This window comes from Chroicocephalus ridibundus, chromosome 16 (assembly GCF_963924245.1).
Source record: "Chroicocephalus ridibundus chromosome 16, bChrRid1.1, whole genome shotgun sequence".
Classification (NCBI taxonomy): domain Eukaryota; kingdom Metazoa; phylum Chordata; class Aves; order Charadriiformes; family Laridae; genus Chroicocephalus; species Chroicocephalus ridibundus.
This window is the reverse complement of record NC_086299.1, coordinates 7,589,023-7,600,007: the sequence shown is the minus strand read 5'-3', so window position 1 is coordinate 7,600,007 and position 10,985 is coordinate 7,589,023. Positions and strand designations below refer to the sequence as shown.

Here is a 10,985-nt window from a genome sequence, read left to right as displayed (position 1 = left end):
TCACCCGGAATAACCCCGCGGCGGAGCTGCCCACCGGCACGGCACAGCGGTGCGGTTTGTGTCCCCCCCCCCCGCGGTTAAATTCCGCGTGGCGGGGCTGCGGGGGAAGGGGCGCTCTCCCCGCCGTTACTGGGCAGTTGGCCGGCCCTGCGGGGGGGGACACGAGAGGGGACACACATAGGCGCGTGACACCGGCACCCCGCGGCCCGGCCGCCGGTACCGGGGAGGGGGGGGCGGGGCCTCGGCGCCCCGCCCCGCCCCGCCGCGCTGCACGCTGGGAGCGGAAGCGGCGGCCGCGCTGAGGCGAGGAAGGCAGCATGGCAGCCGCCGGCAAGAGGTGAGCGGCGGCGGAGGGCGCGTGGGAGCGGGATGGCTGTGGGAAGGGGCTGCGGTACCGCCGGGGAGGCCCTCGGGGTGCCGCCGGCCCGGGTGCGGCTCGTCAGCTCCCCGCGCTGCCGGCCACAAGGCCGCCGTGAGCGGGCAGGCCCGGGCGCTGCCGCCCCGGCTCCCTGCTGAGCGGCCACATCTCTCCTCACCGCCCCCAGGAGCCTGGCGGAGCTGAGCCTGGACGAGTTTCTCACCGCCGGGTCCGAGTCGGAGGCTGACGGCGGCTGGGAGGAGGAGGAGGAGGCCGCCAGGCCCGCCAAGGGCTCGGCGCAGCGGCGGCCCAGCGGGAAGGCGGAGCAGAATGGGAAGGCGAAGCAGCCGCTCCGGGCCCCACCGGCGGGGAGGTAAGGGCGAGCCGCTGGGGATGGAAAAGACTAGTTCTGGGACCAGCTGGGTCAGAGGTACCTAAAAAGCCACCTAAAAGGTTCGAGACCACAGCGTGGTTACAAGGTACGCGACAGTCAGGTTTTCCGTTGTACCTGTGTCACTTCAGTAACTGTAGTGGAGAAAAACTGATATATGCTTTTAATCTTTTACATGGTACATTGGAGTCAGGCAAAGCTCACGTTGGTTTTCCTCAGTTTGTGTGTGTTTGCTCTTACCGAAAGACACTGGAGTACCTGCAGATAGAAAACTATGTAGTTCTTAGCCACTGCTGATCATTATTAGAAGTCAAAACAATTCTTTAGTACCAGATAAGATTTTACTGAGATTTTGTTGTCAGATTTCTCTGGCAGTATTGCTTTCAGCTTGCAAGTATCCAAGAGGTCAGGCCACTTGCTGGTGGCCCAGAGGGTTTGGAGTTAGAATCCCACCAACATCTTGTGAACCTGCATTGGCAGGGGGTTGGACTAGATCATCTCCAAAGGTCCCTTCCAACCTTTACTAACTTTAAAAAAACAAACCTGAGAAACAGATTTTTTTTTTTTGTTTTTGCAAGATGTTTTCATGACCTCTGGTCTGTGTCTCAATACAACCTGCTAGTTTGCTATCAGGATTTCTTAATGCTGAATGAAAAGAACCTTTTGTAAGACCTCTAGAACACCAGGTGTTAAATGGGATACAGAACTGTGGCCACAGCCCTGGTAAATCCATCACCATTCAGATTAGCCCCAGGTGTGCTTTAGTGCCCAGAAGCTGCTTACTTTTCTTACAGCATCAGCAGAAGTTTGAGTGATGAATAAATGCATGTTAATTCTTATCTACCAGGAAGAAGGGAAAAGCATCTGAACATAAAGATCAGCTCTCCCGGCTGAAGGACAAAGACCCTGAATTTTATAAGTTTTTGGAGGAAAATGATCGTACACTACTGGATTTTGATGCTTCAGACAGCTCCGATGAGGAGGAGGCGTTGCACATACCACCTGATAAGCTGGAGGTACTAGGGCCTACTTTAGAGTGCTGAAATCAGTGATTTTAATTACTTACATGTTAAGTGTTTGAGTTTTAGTGCAAGACTTATAGTGGCATAGATGATTGGGGAGGAGCTTCCCCAAAGATTATCCGCAGGTGTACAGGCTTGTAATCCGGAAATCAGCTGTGCATTTGAACTGAGCATGAGGGGTTTGTTAAAGATGGTGAAAGCACAGCCTTAGAGTATCTCTGTGGCTTTGGTTTTGTGTCTCCTTTCCTAACGAGAGTATGTTTTGCCTCAAGTGATATGCTTTATCCTTCATGTTTTACATTATTGCACATTGTATTTATGTAGCAAAGCTGCAGGGCTTAAGTAGCTTTTTTTGAATTTGTAATACCTGTAACTTTATTAATGCTGTTATCAGCACTTTGTGTAAAGCAGTAGTAGAATTCACTATGCCTGCCTTTCCTCTTCAGTAGCTGCTCAGCAAAAGAGGTGGGGCCAGAAGTGTATAAGCCTTTTCTCAGTCTTGGTACTGACTTCTCTAGGAAGCAAGTGATGAAGATGAAGAAGAAGAACAGGAAACAGTGAAACGGAAGAAAGTTTCTTTGATCCCTGTGAGCTTGAAAATGGTTGAAGAATGGAAAAAAGCTGCAGAGGTGAGCAGGGAGTTGGAATAAAAGGCACTTGAGTGTTCTCATTTAAATGTTCCTCTGCATGTGTCACTGCCTCTAAAAGACCAACTTTCCATTTGTTCATCTTTCACAAAAATCTACAGAGAAGATGTATGTCCTGCGTGCTCTTGTTACTTCAGCATGACTTGTCTTTGCAATTTTTGCTTGGGCTGCAAGATTAGAGTACTTGCACTTCAACTAAGGGAGAAGCTAGAGAAACTTGTGTGGCTCAGAATGGTTAACTTATGATTTTTCATCGTGTTACTAAGCAGTGTGCCTTTGGCAGCTCCAAGAACTTTTTTAGTCATGTTTTGAGTAGTGATGAAATGGCTTGCTGCTTCTGACTAAGAGGGGGAGGGAAAGGTCAAATTGGATAATTGCTTGCAGCTGATTATTGCTTCTCCACCCCCAACCAATTAAAAGCCCTAGAAACCCATTTTAGAGCAAGTGAAGGCCACTAGCATTTGTTAGTACTTTCTTGACACTTTTCCTTTGTGTTAGAGGATGGAGCTATTTTTGCAATCAAAGTTACAATGAATTCCAGTACTCTTGTCCCAGTAGAGTGCTTCAGAGTTTCAGAATATTCCTTGCTCTTTCTCCTCAGCAATCCTTTTTGTTCTTTCCCCAGAGAAGGCCAACACCAAAACTTTTCCATGAAATCACTCAAGCCTTTAAAGCAGCTGTAGCAACCACCAAAGGAGATAATGGTGGGGCTGATCCTAGCAAATATCAAATCATCGATGCTGCAGGTGAGTTGGTCACCATACTCCTGTGAGAGAAGGGTTTTCGTAGGGAAGATTTAGCTGTTGGAAGAGAGGGGGGATAAGTCCTGGCAGGAGTCAACTTACCCTTTCGTAGGCTTCATTTCGCTTAAGTAGCTTATCTTCTTCCTGGTGGTGAGTCTGTGCAGTGGTATCTCTTCTGGTGTCCCAGTAAGTATACCTCTCGGTGTGCATGCCTGGAGCAGCTGGGCTTGCAGACTGCTGAGGAAAGTACCGTGCTTCATTCACTGGACTACTTAGAGTGAAGTTGAAGCTAGGTACTGTTTATATGTTTGCAGTCATGGTTCAGGCTGCTTTTGTGCTTGGTACTGTTTACTGAGAGAGCAAAGAGATGGCCCCTGTGCCAGAAAGCTGTCACTTGTAATCTTGCTGTTTAGATTAAAAATTCTAAGGTAAGACAAACTGATGTTTTCTGGAAGCTCGTGTAAATGCAACAGTTCTGCTATGGGAATTACTGGCTTCAGTTCCTTGGGGAGCTCTCTTCAGATTAGGTGAGAAAACAGGAATATATGGAAAATTATTTACAAATGTTTTACTGACTTTTTTTTTAACTAGTGTTCAATGCCCTTGTGTCCTTCTGTGTCCGGGACCTCTTCAGCTGTGTGCAGAAGCTGCTTCTTCTGAAACCCCCAAAGAACAAACTAAAGTAAGTCTGAGAAGATTTGGGAACTGCAGGTGAGAGAAAGCTGACTGGGGTTTTTCAGAACTGCAGTCTGGCTGTGAAGCTAAGAAAAGATGTCAGCTCTTCCCAAACACCGTCAAAGTTGCCTGATGATACTCACAGTTGTCTTAGCTAGGTTGTTCCTTTCTTCCCCAGAAGTGTGTCCTCTGTAAAACTAGGGCTGAACTAAACTCTAGATTCCTTGTTGACAGCGGTGCCTAGTCTGAGAAGTAAATTCCAGTTCTTTGTGTAAATACCCGCCTCTTTCCTCCCCAGGCCTGACTTGTACAGGCCGTGTCTGAATTTTGGCGTGGCCTGGGAGCACTACTTCCAGTGCAGTGTCCAAAGTTTGGAATAGATAGAGCAAATGTCTCACAACTAGTTTGATCCCCAAAACAGACTTCCTCGCTACAAACCAGCCTGCTCTGTTCTCAGGCAGTGGCTGCAGAATGCCTGACTAGATGATAATATCAGTGTGAGGGATTCAGGTCTCCTGTATCACACTTCCAGAGATCTGGGTACGCTGCTGTGAAGCTCTTTGAATTGAATTTTCTAATACTGTTCTTCAGGCAGTCTTCACAGAGTGGAATTACTACTTTTCACCCATGATAAAATTGTTACTTCTTTTATTTCTTGCTTTGCTAGTGGTTGTCTTTACTCGCTAGCAATATCAAGGAAGTGAACAGGCTATTCTTTGTGCTGCTGAAATCAAATTTATTTGGCGTGGTTTTTTTTTTTTAAAGCTAAACCTGACTTTTGCTCGTTTCCAGAATGGTCCTCCCTTCCACCAGCCCACTTTGGAGCAAGCTGCGACTGGACATAAAAGCGTACCTCAGCTGTACTGTACAAGTAAGAACTTTCAGCATGTTTGTGTTTCTGGGATCATCAGTCTGTGCATTGCTGGGCTTTTGTTCAGTGTATTTTGGAATGAGGCAGTCTCAAAGACTTGGGCATCAGATTTGTGTGTCCGCCTAGTTCCTTGTCTTGTTTTGAAAGTAGTTGGTCTAACTAACAATTTAGAGGTCCATAGGATGGTTCGCTCAAAATAGGTAGCCTGTAACGAAGGGCTGAGTTAACATTCTGGCAGTTCTTTCTGTCTTAATTTGTCTGAAAAATTAATATTTAGTGGGCTTTAAAGTAGTTTGCAGTGCTGTGCTCCTGCATTCTGCATCTTTAATTCAATTTTTGGCACTATGATCTTGCTTCTTATAGTAAATACTAAGATGTTACGTTGACAGCCTCAGCTCCTCATGTATGACATCTCCAAGCATGATTATGCTCCATCCTACTAGGATATCCCATCCATCCAAAGTTGCAGATGTCTGGTGTTTCAGAGACAATTCATGGATTATTTATGAAAGAAACTCCTGTCCCTGGTTAATTATTTTTTTTTGAGATTGCTTCATCATGTATTCCCAAATCTGGAATATTAAAAGAACAACATGGAAATACTCATTCTTCAGAAGCTGAGGGAAGGGTATATAAGGAAAGAGAAAGAAACTGCTGATGTCTCTTAGCTGTAAGCTGGCAGAATGACTTAGCAGAAAAAGCATTTTGATCAGTAGAGCTTTTTTTCTCAAGTCGTGGTGCCTCTTGCCAGCAGCAGAGCTAAAGATTGCAGTAGAGAAGGAAAAGCTGGCAGTGCAGTCCCATTGAAGTAATCCCTGGTCCTGTGCTTACTTCTGAGTGCCCTCAGTCCCAGGCTTTACTATCCTGTCTTTCTGGCATAGTAGTTTCTGAAAAATATCTTCTTTTTTCCTATTGGTGTGTGAGGGACCAGAATCTTTGCAGTGTAAGGAGAAGAATGAGGAGGAAAGTTAAAAGAAGAAAAAATGCTTCTGCTTCCAGCAACTGGGATTGCAGGCAAGAGGGGGCACTGCATCAGGCAGAATCTCTCTCAAATTGAAATGACTTTGAGCTTTGTCTTCAAATTAGAAACCACAAATGTCTCTGGGTTTGTCTCCAGGTGAACTGAGCTGAACAACCTGGAAATACCAAAATGTTGCTTCTTAAATAGTTTGTCTCACCTTTTCCTTGAGTTGGAGTTAACCCCTTGATACCCAGTAGTATTCTAGCTTCCCATTAAAGAAATCCCAGTGAAATCCAGCCAGTCAGCCCAGATGGTCTGTTTCCGTGCCTTGTGTAGACTGAAAGTGTCTTCATTGTGCTTTGATCATTTGTAGTGAGATGACAGAGGCATTGGTGTCGTGCTGTCTACGAGAAGTCTTAAACTGTGTGTAGACTTAGCTTTTGCAGTACACACAAATGAGGTTTTACGTGATGAGCTCAGGTGCCATTAGCCATTTAAGCCCAGTAGCCTGAGCTCACATTTTTTCAGGATGATGTACTTTCAGGGGAGTTATCTAACCTGCCATGTGCCTGCTCCTTTCCCGATATGGTTTTTGGCGGTTTGTTTGAGCTTCTTTCTAGGGAAGGCTGTTCTTCCAGTGTTTTGGTAACACAAAAACACTTGGGAACAGCCAAATACAGATGATAAAGGAAGAAGTGATGAGGACTACACACTAAATGGGATTGTGTTTTGTTTTTCCTTTGTAGCTCCTGTCTTGCTTAACAGAAGCCTCAGTTGGTGTTGCAGTCCTTCAGCATGTCAACTCCATAGTGCCTTATTATTTGTCCTTTCCCAAGCAGTGCCGTGCACTTCTCAAGGTAAGGTGACATGCTATGATATGTTGTTTGAATCTGAGGTACTTTCTTTACCCCTTCAGATGAGCATCTCATGGTATTTGGGCTGGATCCCATGACAGTTCAGTCTCTTGTACTCCTCTTCCCTTGCTTTTCCTTTGGTCCTGGAAAGGACGCGTTCTCTTACAGGCCCTCTAGGTACCATGAAGTGCTGTCACACTGAGGAGAGTGGGCATGTGGCTCTGTGTGTAGCTGCTGCTAATCCCCATGCAAAGTGAGATGGAGGTGTTCCGGGGAAGCTGTCTGCTTCCTCATCACAGATGGAGTAATTTGCTGCCTGAGTGCTGAGTCTGTGTGTACGTCTGTGATGGTATTTCACTCTCAAGAGCTGGGGGTGGAATATTTTTGCAGAAACTTAGTCACAACTGCTGAGCACTTAAGAACAACAAAGGAGGCGTGGAGGAGCGGGATAGGGCAACAGGGTGACATTTAAATGGAAAGCTGCAACACAACATTTAAATGAGGCTGGGAACCCTTTGATGATAAAGATAACTGGTATACAGTGATGGGAGGCTGTTACGCCTCATATCTGAAGGTGTAGCAGTCTGGGATTTTTGAGTAGGCTCTTTCAGCTCTGTAGCTGGAATCTTTCTGGTTTCCTCTAGAGTTCATTAGTGGAGGTAAGGTAACCAGTTCTTGGAGAAATCAGCTGTGATTGTGGTCCTGCTGTACCAGATGCATCCTGACAGAGCCAGCCATGTCCGAGTGAATCTATAATCTGAACAGGTGAATGCAGGCAGGCCTGGGAAGAACAAAATCTGTTCGTTTGCCTCTCAAGAACTTGAGGGAGACCAATGAATGATTGCTTTATGCAATGCAGAGATGGGTAAAACTCATCATAATGACTTTACATGTCGATGACGGGCTGTCTGTTAGTCCAGAGCTCTGCACAGACTAACCTACCCCTCTCCAGCTGGTGTAGGTATTTTTATGATGCACTGGGTGTTCGTCATCATTTGTGTACCAGGGTGACTAAGGATATGTCTCAGCAGAAGTGCTGCCTGACGCGGGTCTTGTCTCTGGCTCCAAACCCTGCTGCTGCTCTGTCCTTTGTATTAATACAGTGAATGTCCAGGGAGCTGGAATTAAGTCAGAACTACCACCAGGAGATGTATCTCAGGAATTTAACTTACTTGCCCAGAGGGGAAAAAAAACTGTGATAAATTCATAAATCAAACCCTGATGTTCGCTCTCCAGAGACAAGTGCATCTGTAATAGCATTCTTTGAGAAACTAGAATTTGGTGTTTGTGGCGATAACTGGAGTGTAATTGCAGTATAGTTGTATTCTGCAGAATTCAGTGTTAGGTGTAAAAATTATTTTTTTTTTTTTTTTGCTGGGCTGGAAGATGTATTGGCCACACATGTAATCTAGTGTGGTGTTGCGTTGCTGTCTCGGGGATGATGAGGAAGTTTTCCAAGCCTAGGAGATAGTTGTATGCACAGGCTGGTGCCTATGTTCAGAAGCTTAAATGTGTATGTAGGCACATGAATAAAAGTGCATGTATTTTTCAGAGATGCTGGTTTTGGACAGTTTCCTTGCCTTTTGAGTGGTCTCGCAGCTAGAGTATGAGGACAGAATGGCTGCCAGTGCTGTTGTGATGGATTCTGTGACAATACAGCCTGCCATCTTTGTACCATCGTCCTCCTCGCTTGGTTTTTTGATGTGAAGGAGGGAAGCTCAGGCCTGTCTGTAACCAGGAAGGTGCTCTCTGTTCATTCACTTATCTATATCTTTTTATTTTCCATTCCAGCAAACAATTAATTTGTGGAGCACAGGTGAGGAAACAGTGAGAGTACTGGCCTTCCTTGTGCTGAACAAGATCTGCCGCTACAAGAAAGAGGTGTACCTGAGTCCATTGCTTAAGGTAAGGCTGGTACTTGCCACACTCCACAGCTTTTCTTTCTCATGTTATACCTTAGAGCATGAGCTGTAGGCTGTTAGTTGGGGCTGGTGCTGGAGATAGTGCTGGCTACCTCCAGAAAATTAAACGGGGAAGAAATTCTGTGTTAAGTCAGTGATATCCTTCTTCCTACAACTGCCCTTACTACCAGAGGCACACAGGTCCTTAGCAGGGAAGGCCTCTGGTACTCATCTGTCTACTGGATGAATGCTTATCTTCCAAATCTTGTGGGCTTTCCTCAAGTGCTGATGTGCTACTCAGTGCTACTGAGCTGCTCGGATCTCTCAGCTAATAGCCAAGGTTCCCAAGTGTAGTTTGCTTGGGTACCACTGTTACAGAAAGAGAACTGTGACCAACCGTAAGCGTGTATGGCTCAAAGCTGTGTCACAGTTCCTCTCACAGATAAGGAATGGCAGGGGCATCTCCAAGTGCTGTGCTAAAAAATGTAAGGGTGCAAAGAGATTCTGACTCTTGTTCCATCTCCCCTGAAAAAGGAGCAGGCTGGTTTATTATTTTTGCATATACCTGTGAAGTGACTTGTCTTATAAAACTAAAGCTTCACCCGGGTTTGGACATACCTGGCTGGAGAAGGTTAATGAAAGAATGTTTTTGTACTGTTTTCTGTGGTTATATCGTGTCCTCTTTCCTGCACAGCAAATGTACATCGCATTTGTGAAGAATTCCAGATTCACCTCTCCCAATGTCCTGCCCATGATCAATTTCATGCAGCGCACACTGACAGAGATGTATGCTGTGGACACACACACCTCTTACCAGCATGCCTTCATCTACATCCGTCAGCTTGCCATCCACTTGCGCAGTGCGATGACGATAAAGAAGAAGGTAGGTACCCGTCAGCGTGGAAGGAGTGTACCCTCCTTTGGGGGGGAATGTGTGGAGAGAGGGAAAACTACAGTAGCCCCTTCAGGCTTTTGGTAATGTCTCTAAAGTGTCAGTATTTGTGTCTGACCCATTTCATAACGTGCTGAGCAATTTTTTGCCAGGGGCTGGGAGCTTTGGAGATCACCCCGTAGTTGCCTGTGTTAGTTTAGAATTTCATCAAGGAATAAGGAAAGACAACTGCGGGGTTGAAGTCACTCTTCTCTCCCCAACTTGCAAGAGTTTGCGATGCATGTTCCATCTTCTGCCTTGGGCACCCTTTTTCCACTCTGTGAAGCTGCTGTTTGCAGCCTCTGTCGCAAAACCTCATGGTAAAGAAGATTAGGAACCACCCTGGTGCGTGCATCTTTCCAGTGAAGTCCATACTATTTAAAGGACTTAATTGAACAAAGCAGCTCAGACCTTTTGGGAGCAGCCCTGATTTCAGCCACCTCCAGTCTGACCTCGGAAATCTGAGTCAGATTGGTAATCCTGGCTTTAGTTGTGTTTAGCAAAACAGACCCCTATAAATGAATTGTTCAGCTGCTCCCAAACATTGCAGGATTGGTGACCAGTTAAATCTCCTGGCTGTTCAGACATGGGGATAAATGAGCAGAGATAAATGAAGTCTGGGCTGCATATGCCCTAATTGGATTGCATTGGCTTCTTACACCCTCAGTCCTGGCCCAGACAAGAACTAAATCCACTTGATTTCACAGCTGGGGAGGGTTGTAGGAACTTTAAATACAACAGCACAACCAAAATGTACAAATCCAAGCAATAAGCCAATTAATTTAAATAGAGCAGTGGGTGGTTGTGGAAGGTGATTATAGGAGCAGATTGCTTATCTGTTCTGTGCCAGAGAAGCTGAGAACAGAGCTGCTTGGTACGTCTCGGTGACCTGGTGAGATCTGGGAGAGCTCTACCATTGCCAGCTGCGGTTTATATCTCTACTGCAAAGTTCGGTCCAGTGGCTGCAGTTGAGGGCTTCTGTCCTTGTTTTGGGACTTAAACATCTTGCTTCATCCACACAAAAGAGGAGGTGACCTGGGCTTTGAAAGTCCATCTGAAACAAACACACATTGGAGCTGAGGCACCTTGTTAAGTGCAGTCTCCTGAGTGCCTGGTGCAATTCTGGGGAATACGTGGGCCTGCGGAACTCCTTAGAAAGGGTATCCTTAAGGGGCTCCTGCGCTCCTCTGGGCTTTTATTTGACCTGGCACTATGGGCTGCTTAAGCACGTGGCGGGGCTGGGGGGGAGTCAGGGCTTTCCCAAACATTCTTGAAAACCGTGTCTCTTGGATTGGTGCAAGACCTGACCCACACCTACCCCTACTACTGAGCCAGCCTGACGTGCTGATTCAGTGTGTCATTCCATGTCAGGCACGCTGCTGGCGCGTTGCATTGGTTTTTGCTGGTAACCATAAAGACTTGTCTGAGAAACAGAGCTGGAAGTTTGTTCTTAGCTCTGCTGTCTGTCATTTTGTACTCTACAATTGAGAAAAATGAAACTGTCCTGCGTAGTGTCTTTTCCAAAAGCAGGGGGGAGTGCTGGGTTGATCATTTGGTCCTTGCTTTGACAGTGAATGTTTGTAGGAACATCTTTAAAATGAGCACTGATGCTGCCTTTCAGAGTTAGTGGG

At 46.2% G+C, this 10,985-nt stretch overlaps 1 protein-coding gene across 1 annotated transcript in view; it reads left to right on the top strand.

The window, feature by feature from the left end:
- Nucleotides 1-21: 21 nt before the first annotated feature.
- The window catches only part of NOC2L (NOC2 like nucleolar associated transcriptional repressor), a 51,188-nt gene continuing 40,224 nt past the window's right edge, over nucleotides 22-10,985 (top strand). The window contains exons 1-10 of the mRNA XM_063353929.1: nucleotides 22-337; nucleotides 546-731; nucleotides 1,597-1,765; nucleotides 2,290-2,400; nucleotides 3,044-3,164; nucleotides 3,753-3,843; nucleotides 4,629-4,707; nucleotides 6,415-6,525; nucleotides 8,314-8,427; nucleotides 9,118-9,306. Of these exons, the coding sequence (XP_063209999.1) occupies nucleotides 318-337; nucleotides 546-731; nucleotides 1,597-1,765; nucleotides 2,290-2,400; nucleotides 3,044-3,164; nucleotides 3,753-3,843; nucleotides 4,629-4,707; nucleotides 6,415-6,525; nucleotides 8,314-8,427; nucleotides 9,118-9,306 (1,191 nt within the window). The 5' untranslated portion in view covers nucleotides 22-317. The remainder of the gene's footprint in view (nucleotides 338-545; nucleotides 732-1,596; nucleotides 1,766-2,289; nucleotides 2,401-3,043; nucleotides 3,165-3,752; nucleotides 3,844-4,628; nucleotides 4,708-6,414; nucleotides 6,526-8,313; nucleotides 8,428-9,117; nucleotides 9,307-10,985) is intronic.